This window comes from Lissotriton vulgaris, chromosome 11 (assembly GCF_964263255.1).
Source record: "Lissotriton vulgaris chromosome 11, aLisVul1.2, whole genome shotgun sequence".
Lineage (NCBI taxonomy): Eukaryota > Metazoa > Chordata > Amphibia > Caudata > Salamandridae > Lissotriton > Lissotriton vulgaris.
The window spans coordinates 631,816,925-631,832,903 of NC_141699.1; the positions used below are offsets into that span (position 1 = coordinate 631,816,925).

Below are 15,979 nucleotides of genomic sequence, written 5' to 3' on the forward strand. Positions count from 1 at the left end.
CGTATCATTGAATATACTAATGAAACTGTGAGAAGAAAAGTTAATAAACTTAAGAAAGTTTACTATCAAATGGCTTAGTGTGGCTTCATAATTGATAGTGACTAGTGCAATTACAAGATAATCTTTAAAGAACCAACATTTAATAGGCCATATAAACTAAATTCCACTTGCATACAACCATAAAGCCTCCATGTACAACATTGTAAAAGATTATTTTCTGCTTACCAGTAATGAATACCGAGTGGTGTCTGTTAAGACGTGATTCGCGTAAGTATGCACACTGCCATATTTGTGCTCTGTTTATATTCCCTATCAAGAAGATAGTATCTGATCCTTGAAGCAATGCGCCTGCAGAGATAATGTATAGGCTAGGTGTTCTTCACAAAATTCTCAGTTTTACCAGAGAGTGCATTAATCTGGATTAAAGCGGGTGTCCTGTTCTTTCCTCACACCACTATTATTGATATGGAGGGCAGATATGTCTTAATAAAGTGTAATCTAGATCGAAGCCCATTAGCACTTGGATAAATTTATGTCCTCAACTCGAATCAAGCTAGTTTTCTGAACTGCTGCTTGGCTGTGTCTTTAACAGTGTTCTAGATGTGAACATAGACAGGTCCTTCCCCCTACTTCCACAAGTGCCCACTGCCCTCAATGCCCAACATTTAGCCAATTAGTTAGAACAATGAACCTTAGAAGAAATATGTCTTCAACGTAACCCTGGGAATTCAGGTTTATTCCTTTTTTTATCGTCCTCATGACCTTCACAACAGACTCGACCATTTTGTATGTTCTGCAATGCTTGGCCCTCCATCACTTCTACAGAAACTGAGCAGATACCTCTCTGATCGCAACACATTATGGCTGGGAGTTAGCGTGAAGACCACACATCCACTTCCTACCTGGGGTTTACAACTTATCCTTTTGGATGATCACGCATTCCAGAGCTCCTTCTGCAGAAATATTAACACACACTTTGAGATTAACCAGTGCTCTGTCTCTTTCAGTACAGTGGAATGAAAAGCATTTAAAGTGACAATCCATGACACTGCATTAATGCAGTAGTGGGTGCCAGATGAACCCTGGACTTGGAAATAAAAATGCTAGAGGATTCCTTAACCCAGCTGGAGAGGCAAGCACAGGATAACACATTGCGTGTAAAGTTCCTTATGGAAGTATGCTGTAAGCAGGCTGAGCTCTTGAAGGGACCCTGTCAGGTTAATTCCACTGAATACACAGCAACAGTTCATACTGAGGCCTATAAATCAGGTTCCCTACAGGTTTGGTTGATTAGGCATTAGCACTTATACCCCCAATCACACATATTCAGCTCACACCAGATGTCACCCTACATACACAATTCAAATTAAATAATGATTTTCCCCAATATTACACTACACTGTACACTGCTACCCATGATTGTCCACAAAGTGTGATAATTGATTATCTGGATGCTGTCCAACTGTCTTGTATAAGACACAAGATGCATCAGGAACTAAACACTTTCATAGCAAGTCCAGAAATAAGGGAAGCAATACAGTCTCTTGCCTCAGGTAAAACTCTTGACCCAGATGTGCTGGCGATTGAGCTCTATAAAAAATGCCCAATTTGATAACTCTAGGCTTGAAGGCCTGTGCCAAATGCCAATTGCCAAATACTTCCAACCCACCATTAGAAGTGCTCTTCTTATCTCCATTCCAATTACTGACAAGGATGCAAACTAGTTAACCTTCTACCGGCCACTATGAATCCTTAATTTGGATTTCAAAATTTATAGCAAAATTTGGGAAACTCTCTTGCTACCACTATTACCCTCACTTACTTACGTTTACCAACATGGCTTTGTGCCGGAGAGAAGTAGTTTGTTTAACCTCAGATGTTTTTTCTGGATTAAAGAATTTCCCCCTAGATCCTTGCTTCAAAAGGCTTGTATGCTGTTAGATCTAGAAAAGCATTTTACTCTTTCGGTGGGATTTCTTTTTTTCCTGTACTGGAAAAGGTTTGCTCTGGGCTTGCAGATGCTATGACTGATTACATTACTTTACACAGTACCAATGGTGCATGTCCAAACAGGCAAGCTCATTTTAGAGCTGGTGGTTGTCATGCGGAGTACCTTAGATGTATGTCCGCTCTCCCCCATACTCTTTGCCATTGGGGCTGAACCCTTAGCTTCTCACCTGCAAAGAGATGAGAGGGTTTGGAGTATTCATCTGCAAAACAGGGTACACTTGGTGTCCATTTATGCTTATAACATGCAGTAGTCCCTTAGAGATGATGCTGTGATACCTGCAGAGGTAGTGATTTCACTAAGCGTCTGCACCATAGTTCCAGGCCTAAAAGTAACCTGGTATAAACTCCTGAAACGGCTCCAGCACATCCAGAATGCCTCTGCACACCTGATACTCGACATCCCTCGCCGCAGCCACATCACACCTGAGAGACCTGCACTGGCTCCCCGTCACTCAACAAGAGGATAACCTTCAAGCTCCTCACCCACGCACACAAGGCACTCCACAACTCCGGACCAGCGTACCTAAACAGCTGACTTACACCCCCACTTGCCAGCTTTGCTCCGCCGACCGAGCCCTCACCACCGCCCCCCGTATCCTGAGAGTGACAGCCGGCAGCAGATTATTCTCCCACCTCGCCGCCAAGACATGAAACAACCTCCCCATCCACCTACGGAAGACCCATGACCTACTGACCTTCAGAAAACTCCTCAATTCAATTCAATTCAATTCAATTATTTTATTGAATATGTTTTGGAACTCCGTGGAGATCCACATATTATACAATTACAGAACACAATATAAAATTTTTAACCATGAAAAACAATTTATACAAACAATAATTATGTAAAAGCAATTTACCATCCTATTAATAGAGTTCCAAAAAACATTTAAAAAACTTAAAAATTTTGTTGCAAAAAATTCCATTTGGGGGGCTAAGAATAGCATCCAACAGAGCTGTTGCAGAAGAAATTCCGAACTGAATACAGGCCGGTTTTATCCAGAGGCGGCGGTAGTTCATTAGTGCAGGACAAACTAGCAGGACATGTTTAGAGTCTTGGGTTGCTAGGTTACAGAAATTACATACATTGGATATCCCGTACCATTTGGCCAACAACTTATTCAGGGGGAGCAGGTCCTGTCTGAGAAGCAGCCAAAAGCGGCGTAAACCGTGCGGGATATTCCATGACAGGTAGAGCTGTCTCTGTCTGATCAAATAGGACTCAGCCACTTGTGTGGCCCCCTTTTTCTGTGATATTAATTTCCGATCCCTCTCAAAACTTAGCTTCCATGTAGCTTGTTTTAGTTGTAATTTCAATTGGGACATGGAAAGTTCTAAAATGGATGCTTCCTCCAACTCAAAAAGAGTAATAGCTTTCCTGTAGTTCTTTATTAGGATCGAGTAAGCATTTAAGGGGCCCATCAACTCTTTTAAAATTAGAGATCTGAGAGTAGAAGGCTTTCCTTTAATCAGACTAAAAACCCAACGAACCACTCCTGCGAGACCCTGAGCCCAACTACTCCTGAGGCCAAGTTCAAGACGCAGGGTTGCCGAGCTACAGCTGTTATTAACCGAGATTAAATTTCTCAGTAAGGAACCCTCCACGGCGTCTAAAAAACCCCATTCTGCAAGGTCAATTAATTCTACCCCGTAAAGCAGAGTCGGGGGAACTTTTGCCCGGAAGGCCTCCAGCAGGTGAGCAAAGTGCCTCTGACCAGTTGATTTATATAGTGATCTAAGGCCTTTACCCTGTGATTTTGCTTTTCGGGAACTGCTTTCTATGTGTAGTTTATTACTTAAATTACTGGTAACTACCATACCCAGAAAGACGTACGACTTTACTCTTTCTAATTTCTGACCTCCCAATTCCCAGCTAATGTGGTCCAATTTTAGTTTGTTTCGTCCCTCCAAGCACATTATCTTACTTTTAGAAATATTTATTTTCAAAAAGTGCTCTTCAGAGAAGTTATATAGTGCATGCAGACGGTTATTAAGGCCCTTTGGGGAAAGGTCTAATATTAAAATGTCATCTGCATACATTAAGCAGGGAATGGGTCTTTCGCCTAGGCGTGGGGCAATTCCTACACAAGTTGATAAGGTAAAGGGAAGGTCACTAATATAAAGGGAAAATAGGAGGGGCGCTAGTAGGCAGCCCTGTTTGAGGCCATTTGCAGATGGAATGAGCTGAGAGAGGCCTCTTTCCCCTCCCAGTAGGACCTTGCACCATGTACCATCATGCAGATCCTGAACCAAGCGTAGGAGGCTATATGGCATTCCTAAGGTGTGCAGCTTTCTCCACAATACCTGACGGTCGACCTTATCAAAGGCCGTGGAGAAATCTATGAAGGCCACATAGACTCTCCCCTTCCTCGCTCTAATATACTTATCAACTATTACCTGGAGGGCGGTTAGATTATCCAGGGTCCCATGGTTTTTTCTAAAGCCTGTCTGTTCAAGCGGTAGGATATTTGCAGATTCAACCCAAGCATTTATCCTTTTGAGCAGGCATCTAGTAAAAACTTTGCCGATTGCGTCCAGCAATGCAATCTGGCGATAATTCTGGGGGAGATGACGATCACCCTTTTTGTGCAATGGGACTAGAATACTTCCCTTCCAGGAGGGTAGGACCTTTCCGCTTAGTATGCAGGAATTAAAAATAGGACGTAAAAGCTTGCTCCATTTGACCCTATTCTGTTTTAACACATTAATTGGGATTTCATCGGGACCCATGGCTCCTGAGCGTCTCATTTCCCCAATGGCGAGTTCTATGTCTTTTTCTGAGAAGGACTCTATCGGTTGGCTGATGTCTAGAAACCGAGCTTGGGGAGAAACTGGGAGGTTGCTAGCATAGAGGTTTGAGACGAAGTCCCTCCAGATATGTTCCTCAATAGGGATAGGCAGCGGAAAGGATCTCGTTCCGCAACCTTCCCCTATAAGGGACCAAAATTGTCTCAAATCACCATTAATTGCAGCCTCCCTTATTTTTATCCAGATGGAATCTTCTTTTTCTTTTCGGAGGGAGTAGAGGAGTCGCTTCCTTCTCCTTTTTAATGTTGTTATTTTTCGGGATTTATCCTCCGTTCTGTTTAGGTATTGGGCCCTTATAAGTTTATTGAGTTCTACATTGAGTAATTTCAGCGGGCAGTGAGTTGTTTTAATAGATTTTTTCTTGTTCTGTTTTCTAGCCCCAGCTATTATTGAGCTCAAAAACAGGGAAAAAAGCTCATTTTCGCGACCATACCAAAAGGGGAGCTCGGAGATTGCTATATCTAGCATATCCTCCAGATAGCGGTGAGCCTTTGCATTCCAATAACACCTTCCCGAACTGTTACCAAAATTTATTTGGCTACTGTTCAAGGACCATTGGTCACAATTAGGGGGGTGTATGTTCATTGAAATGGAAATAATTTTATGATCGCTGAAAATGGTATCGGTTACAACAATGTCCTTTAATAACTCGAACGAATGAGACCCTATTATAACATAGTCTAAAATCGATTCCCCTTGATACGATCTATGGGTAAAGTTTGCCGGGGAGTCCGAGGGGAGACGCCCATTTGCGATTATCCCGTCGATTTCCACCAACTCATTTAGTAATAGTTTACCCCGTTTATTTGTTAATATATTCTCAGGGAATATTGCCCGGGGAATGTGGAGCGTTTCTTCTCTCACTTTGTCAGAAAACAGGTTTAAACTAAAATTGGATATTTTGCAGTTCAGGTCCCCGGTTAAGATGATAACCGTTCCAGGGTCTTTCTCCTTAATGCTCTGTATTTGGAGGAAGATTTTGTTTAAAATTGTATCAAAGCCCGCTTCAGGGGGGATATAAGCGTTTATCAGGGCCAGGCGAGTTCCAACTGAGGAAATGCCTGACCCAAACAGGGTAACTACTTGAAAAAGTTTACTCGGGTCTAGAAAATGGTTGTAATCCCAGTTTATACGATTGGATAGTAGGCAGGCAATGCCCCCGCTGGCGTGGCCTTTTTTATTCGCAGTAGCATTGCCTTCTAGTACCCAGTAGTCCTTCCCTATTTGAATATTTTCATTACACCATGTCTCCTGGAGACATATAATATTTGACTCCAGGGATAGGAGAAAATGTAATTTCTCAGAGTTGTTTTTTATACCTGCTGAGTTCCACGATATTATAGATAAGCCCGTGCTAAAGGAACTGATTAGATGGTAATTTTCCTGAGGATTTATCAGCTAATACTTTGGGCAGCCAGTTCCAGTGATTCGTTTCCTCTCTGAGGGTGGTATGAGTGAAAAAAGAGGGTTGGGCATTTGATACCACTCGAGAGTCACTGGACTTGCTTATTTTTAATTCTTTTATTTCACCCAAACTATTTATGTTGCCTGCTGCAGCTAGCAGCAGGGAAGAGGTGGGATTCCGTTGATTTGCCGTTTTAACGGCAATATTCCGATTGGAGGGTGGTAATACAGGGATTACATCTATTCCCCTACTCTGGAGGTCTTCAGCCCGTTGGAGGATGAGGTTAGCTACCAGCTTAGAGAGGAACTTCACCCTCGTGACCGTCCCCACTTCCGACTTTCGTTGCAGAACTACATCTAGATCGGCTGATTGAATAAGTTTCAGATTGGCCGATTCTTGGAAATATTTCAACAAGAGGGATCTATTCAGGATGCAGTCGGCTTCAAAGAGGGGGAAAAAATCTACCCATACAGTATCTATATTATTTTCTAAGTTTTCTTTGACTGTGGAAACCTTTGCAGGGGCTTCCTTAGGAATAGTTACAAAAGGGTTTGAAAAATGCATCTTTTGTACAGGGTGATTATGCTCTTGCTCTAATGGAATTAGATTAACTACTTCTTGATACGTGGAGCCTTGGGGAGGAACATCCTGGCCAGCTACACCCTGATAAACAGGTGCAAAGGGATTTAGAGGCATAGTTGTTTGAGTAAGAAGCTTTGGAACCTGACCTGGAGAGGACGGTGTGTGTGCCACTTTTTTATCCCTAGTGTTATTACTTTGTTGACCAAAGGTAAATATGTTAGTACTTACTGACGGGGGGGATGTATGAGTAGGTAAGAAGGAAAATTTAACCTTAGTTGCTAAGGAGGAAATTTCTTTGGCTGACATATTGGACGGGTTTTCATTATTTCCCACTACCGTCTGTTCTTGAGGTGCCGCTACCAATAGGGGGGAGCTTACATGTTTCCTAAATATAACTTTCCTCCGCCTATTTTTATCTATCCGTCTTAGGAGCTTCCTCTTATGCTTTCCGTTCTTTTTTAATGGTGCAATTTTCCCTCTATTGTCGATTTCCCCCTGAATAACTTCCTCCGCTATTTCCCCGTCCCCCTTCTGTTTCTTAAATATTGGAAATAAATTATTTCCAGTATTTAGCGGGGATTCCCCCTGAGGTTGATTTCCTGAATCGTAATTTACTAAGCCATTTAAATTGGCTGGTGGTTGGGGGACACCAGTGTTCTCTTGTGCAATTTTTGGGGAAGTTGTAGCTACTGGAGGTTGCTCATTTATACCAATTTGGACTGGGTCCGTGGGGGGGAAGGGGGGATCCTTCCCTTCCACTTCCCTCTCTTTTTGAGACTTCAGCAGAACTTTTAAAATTTGGGTAACTGTATCCAACACACAATCAGATCCCCCCACAAATTTTTCCAATAGATGTAAAATAGAGGCCAGTAAATGTTCTAAGATGTGGAGGGAATCAGAGAACGGTTTACCAGGCCCCTTACATTGGAAGGAATTTAATCCAGTCAAATTTAAATTTGGACTAGAGGAAAGGAGAGAGTGTGAGGTTTTAGATGGGGTACTGCTGTAGAGTTGTAAGCCAGCGAGGTTTAACCTAGACGGGGTGTTCTGAGGTAACTCAACAATCGTGGGATCAGGTTCTAAGTACCGTTGACAAAGGGCTTCATCTAAAATCATTGGGGACAAATCGTTAAGAAAAGACGTTTTAATTGAAGAACTATTTGTGGGCTGGATAGCTTCAATGACGGGGGTTATCGTAAGGTTTATTTTTTCTTGCTCTATGTCTTTTTTCCTTTTTATAATTACCTCTGGTGCTAGGTCAATATTGTGTTTCAAAGTAGAAAACAAAGGGGGTGAAAACTCACTCTTAGGGGAGGGTTGAAGCGTCCTAGCTGGACTTGAGTCTGCCTTTACTTTTTTAATTTCAGGGTTTTCTGGGGCATCATTTAGGGCAGAATCTGAATGGATGACTCCAAAGTCCTTTGGGTCCATTGCTTTTTTGTCCGACCCTAAGGCTTTATTTTTACCCTTTTCCCAAAAATTAAACAGTTGGCAGGTACTTTTCATATTTGAGGATTGACTGTGTTTGTTTCGGAGGGGATTTGATTTAGTTTTGGAACTAGATCTTCCTACTATTATTTTACCAGATCTTAATTTCTTTGTCATCTTGACCAAAGAGCACTATCGGGTGTACACTATACACGTATGCAATATCGATATGGATGTAGTAAATGTATCTAATGAAAAGAGCAAGAAAGCCTACCCAGTTGCAGACTGGCTAATGGGCGGTCACTCTGGAGGTTTGAATACAATTATAACATACCGGGGTTAAGGGAGTGGGCCTAGCCTAGCCTTCTCGTGCCTCTGAGGGCCTCAGAGGGCCCGCCCTTGTCCCGGGCTTCTCCCGGGCGCTACCCGCGCGCTCCCGCGCAGCGGGGTACAAAGACTCTTTTTGCTAACTGCCCTTAGAAGGGGGCGTGGCCTTGAGGGAGAGCGTCACCAGGTGTGCTCGGTGAGGCAGCTGCTGGGACTCTTGGGAGTTGGAGTCCAGCAGTCTGCACGCTCGCAGCCCTGAGTGCCTCAAGCCCTTAATCCTCTGATGACAATAGCAGCAAAGAGCTGTCCCAGTGAAGCGGGACCCGCGGAGCGGGTCCGGCGAAAAGTAGCGCTTTCAGATGCGCTTCAGCACAAACGCAGGTCGCTGTGTTTCAGTCCTCCAGCGCTCGGGTGCAGTTCAGCAGGCAAGGTGTGTGAAAACTCCTCAAGACCTGGCTTTTTGACCAGTAGCAGCCCTCCCTACCCCCTAGCGCCTTGAGACCCTCACTGGTAAGTAGTGCGCTTTACAAATGCCATGATTGATTGATTGATATAAATCATTCCTAATTTCTTTTTTTCTCAGACACCCCTCAGATTAACCTGAATATCAGTGGAAGAATATTGAGATGGAAGAATAGAACATTTAAATATTTGGTGTACAGATTTATCATTGTGACCAAGATCTCTTTGATGTTGACATTACTGAATCAATGGCAACTCTTTGTATTTAGGTGGCCTTTTCGGGAACACTGCCTATCTCTGTGATTAGGGGTATTGCCCTTTCCAAAATGGCTGTACTCCCCTGTTTACTGTATTATTTTGCAAACCTCCCACTATACCAACTAGCAAAGGTTTTCATACACTAGATGTCCTAATGGGAGAACTTATCTGGCACTGTGACTGATGTGGTGTGTCACTAGTAAAGCTTACATTTCCTAGAGATAAAGGGAGGCTAGGATCTCTGTATTGTGAGCATTATTATCTTGCAGCCCAATTGCAATGGATATGCCACTATTTATCCGATAGCCAACTAAATGATACGGCCTTGACAGAGTGTCCTTGGTAACTGATGGACAGATTGCAACTGTTTTCCAGCAGGATGGACACCCTTCCCTCACTTCCAATAGCACCTCATTCATTTAAAACAAGCTTACTCATAACTTTGCAAACTATATCTTAAATGCCAGCTATCCCCCTGCTAGGCCTCCTAAAAAAAACAAGAATTTCTAGTTGCCCCTACACTTAAAACACTGGAATGCTGCAGGCATCCAAAAACTTGGTGCCCTATTCCACGAGGGACAGATTTTTCTCTTCAAAAAACTAATGGAGTAATTTTTCATTCACAAGGGTCAATTTCTAGCATTTAATGCCCTATCTCACTCCCTCCGCACTTATTAGAATATATAACTAGAATATAATTTCAGAAACTGCAAAATCATGGTATTGTACAATGTCTTCACACTATGGGACACGGTCATTGGCTTATTAGGTGGTTGGCTAAGGCCCTGGAGGAACATACACATATCTCTTTGACAACCCTTAGAGATAAATGGAGAACCAAAATAGACAGATCATTTAATAACAAGGAATGGAAGAGTTTTTTGGTCTGCCCCTCTAGAGTTTCTACAACTGGCAAGTTTATTTGTTTACGATTCAATATCCTTCATATGGCTTACTTCTCCCCAGCTAAGATTAATGAGTTTCCACTGATGTCAATGCAGGCTATCTGCGCTGTGATTCTATGGAAGCCACCATGCTGCATATGCTCTGGTGCTGCCCGTCCTTATCTCATTATTGGACTATGATTAGTAATCATTTCACGAAGGCCAGAGGGTGTACCACCTTAGAGACAAGGAAGGCATGCCCCCTGGAAACATTTTAGTGTGCAAAGTAAACCAAGCTCACAGCTAGATTTCTAGTATTAGCCTTGCTGCTCATGAACCAAGCCATTACATGACATAGGAACGCTGAAAGCTATCTCACCCCTGCATACATCTGAAAGGAGCCGGCCAGTATTTACATGGGGTAAATTAGAGAGCAGACGTTCAGGCGTGAAGACGCTCAGGAACTTCATAGATGCATTTTATTTCAGGCGTCAAATGCTCTTATGACTGAATTTCAGGCAATAAAGAGCAATGGCACCCTATCACCTTAGGTATACACCTTGTACTGCATACCGTGCCAGTACAAATATTGTGTACTGTGACACAAACTGGACACCTTTTCCTATATGGTCTATTAACCTTCTGTAGGAAATTGTGTTACTGGTTGAGGGGGGTGAAACCCTACTCAAGCAGCAACCACAATCCTTGTCAGGGTGAAGTTCTACTCCTCTTACCTACGAACCAATGGATTTGTATCACCTCATCATGAAATCAGGTTCCCCACTTGAACCTTGCATGCCCAAAGTTATGCAGCTGGAAGCTAACGGTACCGCTTCCCATCTTACAGCAATTCTGAAAAAGGCTATTACTTCTGGCTGCTACCCCAAAGATGGCAAAAAGTTTTCTCAAAAAGCCCAATCTGGACCTTCCCATCTAAAAAACATTCCTTTCTGTCTGTACCCACTAAAACTTTGGAGAAACACCGGAATGTCCAGCTGATGACTCATCTGAAAGAACATCAATTACTGGATGTCTCTTAGTTTGGATTAAGGAGTAACCATGGGACTGAGACTACATTGCTATCAGCGGTCAATAATAGCCATTCGTGATGGGTACAGGGCAGGCTGTGGCACTGCTCCATTTGGATCTATCCGCAGCATTTGACACAATCTCTTCTATCCTGCTAGTTTCCCAGCTGAAGGAAATGGGGGTTACAGGTTTAGCACTGAAGCTCGTTGCAAACTTTCTGAATGACAGGTCACAGACAGTTACTGTGAATGAGTTTCGGTCAGGTTCATTACCCCTACCCATGTGGGGTTCCTCAGGGCTCCTCCCTGAGCCATATATTATTTCAATTATATGTCTCCCCACTGGTGAAACGTATAAGGTCTTTTGGCCTTCAGGCTTTGTCCTTTGCTGACAACATACAAATAATCGTGTCTGTCACAGAGGCAACGGCTACCAATTTTAATAACTGTATGCAAGGAGTGGGAATATGAATGGTAAAAAACTACCTAAAATTTAACGGAGACGAGACTGAGGGCTTGATCTTTGGTAGCCAACCATCCATAAGGAACCATTTGTGGTGGCCGGATATGCTGGGCAAATTACCCACCCCTGAAGATTCCACAACAAGCCTTGGAGTTCTGGTTGACTACAATCTATCCTTTGATATTCAGGTTAACCGGGCGGTTTCAACCTGTTTTTAAGTTATAAAAACTCTTATGAAAGTGTTTCCATTTATTTCCTTCCTGGTGCGTAAGCAAGTGACTTTGGCATTTATTACATCCAGGTTGCATTGTTGCAATGCGCTATACCTGGATATTATTAAGATCATCATATCCAAACTGCAGCTTGTCCAAAATGCGGCAGGAAGATTGATTCTTAATGATCCCAAATTTCAATTGGCATCTTAATCTAATTCATGATGCAGTATTAGCCTAACAAGGAAAGTAATTATGGGAGAAATAATTGTAACTGATTGCCAATAACATTGCTATGCAAATTAAAAACATTTGCAATATATCCCAGTTCAGAATAGTTGATCACAAATGGAACCCCTAATGAGTAGGCACAGTAGGGACATTCTAGACTGCTGACCATTTCTGGTGGTCTTTGTGTACATTTGTTCACTTGTTTAGGTTTTCCCTAGACAGCACGTGCGCTGTGCCTTAGAGACCTTTTGGGCCAGATGCACGACCATTACCATTTGCGAGTCGCAAATTTGCGTTGTTTTGCGGTTTGCAAAATGTAATTTACAACAGTGTCTCAGACATTGTTTGTGATTCCTAATGGGGTCGCAAATTGCATGCGTCGTTAATATTCATGAGGCAGGTGCAATGTGCGACCCCTTTAGGAATGGCTAGCACTCCCAGGGTCAGCAGACCACCATGTCTGTGACTGATTTTTAAATAAAGCAGTTTTTTTTAAATGTAGCCCGTTTTCCTCAAAGGAAAATGGAATGCATTTAAAAAAGAAAAATGAAAAGTTTCAGTTTCATTTTTTAAGAGTAGACAGTGGTCCTTGGGACCACTGCCTGCTCATAGAAAATATTTTCGCAACCATTCACAAAGGGGATCGTTTGCGAATGGCTTACTACCTGCTTGAAGTAGGTGGTCAACTGCAAGTGTTTTGCGGTCCCAAAACAATCATACATTGAACTGCAAGTCGTTATTAGGAAGGGACACCCTTGGAAAACCCTATTTTTGAGTCGGTAATAGGTTACCAACTCGTAAAATAGGGGTTGTCCATTGGGCAGACCAATTTTGTAGTCGCAAATGGGCCAATTTCCTTTTTGCATCTGCAAAAAATGATCGTACATCTGGCCCTTTGTATTCTTTTTGTGGGCTTAGAGACTGCCCATTGATTTCCATTGTTTAGCTTCATTGTCACTCTCATTTGCTTGCTTCTTATTGGTCAGCTGCTATAGTCATCCTTCCTCTTTCTTTGTTTGTCCCTATCCAGAATCATGGTTACAATACTTGTATCCTTTAATTGTTCATTTTGTAGGCACTATTTTTTCCTTGTGTTTAAGCATTCTGCTAGAGTGCGCCTTTTTCAGCTGCTCCCTCGTGAACTTTTCCCCACTCAGCTGTCTGTCTTCTTGCCCCTCCTGCACTCGGTCCCTCCAGTATTGTTTGTGTTGCTTGCCCACACCCTTCCCTTCCTCCTTTCATTGTTGCTCATCTTGCTTGCCCCCAACCGCCCTGTTTCCATTGTTGTTTCCCCACCCGTCTTTCCTACTGCAGTTGTTGCTCGTGTTGCTTGCCCCTCCCACACATCTACCTTCCCTTTGTTGTCCGTGTTGCCTCCCACCATAACAAAACAAATAGTGCTGTGACTCGGGCACTGCTGGCCGAGTCATAGCACGTTTTTCATACAGCCCCCCGCTCTCTGTGTTCTCCCTCACCCATCCTCCCTCTAACAATAAAGAAAGAAAAGTGCTATGACATGGTCAGCAGTGATCACATCAGAGAGCTTAAAAACATTTTAGGCATGTTGCCCAGCAGCTCTGCTGCTGTACAACATGGCCAAAACATTGACAAAGACAAGACCTCCTATAGGTGAGACCTGTTGACTTTGCCAATGATTGTGTAAGTTGGAGAATAATTTCCACCTAAAATGACCTTTTCACAAAGAGAAACTTATTTTGTGAGGGAAGATTAGTCTCGAGATAGGCTGGACTCTTTGTCAGCTGTCAAGTGCTAAGTCCTAACGTTCCCTTAAACACAAGAGTACCAGACATAATGTACCCAACTCTGAAATGCAAAGAATGAACTTACCTTTAAGCATCCTTATGTCTTGAATAGCTTAAAAAAACAAATATAAAATATGTCTGTGGTTCAAAAATATTTGCTTATATTTAACAGCTATGGTGTTATATTTGCTGGTGGTCCAGAAGAGCTGCTAAAAAAGTTCCATGAAGCTAACAACAAAGTGGTATTCGCAGCAGATACTCAAGTGTGGCCTGATAAAAGACTTGCTGATAAGTACCCTGTTGTCCGAAGCGGAAAACGGTTCCTGAGTTCAGGAGGTAAATGTGTGCAATGTTCATCAGTTGATATAGATAACATTTTGAATGTATGCAAAGATAAGGGAATGTTTAATTATCATGTTGGATATTTGTCTGTAAATCGTTTGCACACATTATTTAATGCAGCAAAAACATCCTGGATCAATTTTGTTTTTAATAAAAGTTCAGTATTTACAATTGAATCGCACTCGTAGAGTGTCTTTGAATCTAGTTATCCTAATAGCCCAAATCAAGGGGATAACACATAATCACTAGCAGTTAGTGGACATTGAAATAGGTGATGGATGCAAATGCACCAAACAAGTGAATCAGTGCGAAGGAAATTAGCTCGTCGAAGTTCTTCCTTGAGAATATGTAGCAGTACTGGAGACAAATTCAGTATTTTAAAGTATACATTTCCAAATAAATTAGCTGAAAACCAAGAAATATGTTTTACATCAAAGCGGATTTGTATCTAGTTACAAAGGGATTTTGTAAATTTGGTGTATTCCTACTCTCTCCCTTTCACGCAACTCAGCGCTGCGCAGTAAGTTACCTTGCTGCCTTGTGTTGTGTGAAAGTGTTGTAAATCCTGGCCTTAGTCGTTATGTCAAGTCGCCGGCACGGAAAAACCATAGACGTAAGACAGAATTTTAATTTGAATCATTAGTTGGTGGCTTACAAACAAACACAGTCCAAGGCAACAGTAGGGACAGAAACCCTGTTAACTATACATCATTTTCCCACCCTGCACTTTTCCTTGTCCCTGCAAAGCAAATATGAGACAGTAGATGTGGGAAGTATGAGACAAGGGTTCGATCCTGTGATTTCATCCGCTTTCAAATGGTGCATGATGTCACTTCCTGCCCTGGCGTTTTAGTAATGTAACACCCATGCCACAGTCATATGAAGGCTACAACCAATTTACTGTGGTGTAGATTCCCTGATTCAGCTCACGTTTATGCCATATTTTATCAGCTAACAGAACGGAATGTTCAAAACTGCATTTATTTGTTATTTTTTAGTCTGTTTTGCCTCCTCCTCATGGAAGCCTAATTCAGTTTTTGGACTGAACTGGGATTTCATGTTTGTAGTAACGCAAATCTTTACTGATTAAAACTGTTTGGTGCACTGATCCATCTGATATTGGCAAGCTGATCCATTTCCATCACAAATGGTATGCCATGAATGCTGTCATTTAGTCTTAACATTGTATACATTTTAATGAGATTTTTCATGACACCTAAACATATTTTTACATGCAAGTCATTCTGCTGACATGATCAGTCTTACAAGGTGTTCCCAAATACCATTTTTAACAGTTGTTCCGTTTGCAATTGCACACATGTATGATAAGACCCCGTGTTGGAGGCACGCTTCTCTTATTCATTTCAAAGAAGACAGCGTGATGAGATTAGCATATGTAGCCCAAACAAGTTTGGCTCAAAGCAGACAAAGAACATGCCACATCAGATAGGTAACAGACCTACAAACCAACAATACTAAAAAGGGATATAAACAAGGATTAGAAAAGTTCCTTTGCATTTATTGAGGAGCTGAGAGAAAAACAAACCATATGTGTACATGTTGTTATTTATGAACCCTGCCACTGCTGAACGTTCTTCGTACATGGAGGTGTCTTCATTTGCACAATCTAGTCCAGTAATAGGGAGGGAATTTCTTAGAAAAAAAGGTGCATTTTTCATATTACAATCCCATTTTTGTCACAGTTCAAAGCAAAAGTAGCAACGAAATTCTGTAGATGGCAAGTGTCAAAGTAAAGACCCGAGATTCTGTTCAAAT

The 15,979-nt window shown here is 42.2% G+C and overlaps 1 protein-coding gene across 1 annotated transcript in view; it reads left to right on the forward strand.

The window, feature by feature from the left end:
• PLOD2 (procollagen-lysine,2-oxoglutarate 5-dioxygenase 2) overlaps positions 1 to 15,979 on the forward strand; it is a 294,168-nt gene that overhangs the window by 87,775 nt on the left and 190,414 nt on the right. The window contains exon 3 of the mRNA XM_086942510.1: positions 14,034 to 14,197. Within this exon, the coding sequence (XP_086798636.1) occupies positions 14,034 to 14,197 (164 nt within the window). The remainder of the gene's footprint in view (positions 1 to 14,033; positions 14,198 to 15,979) is intronic.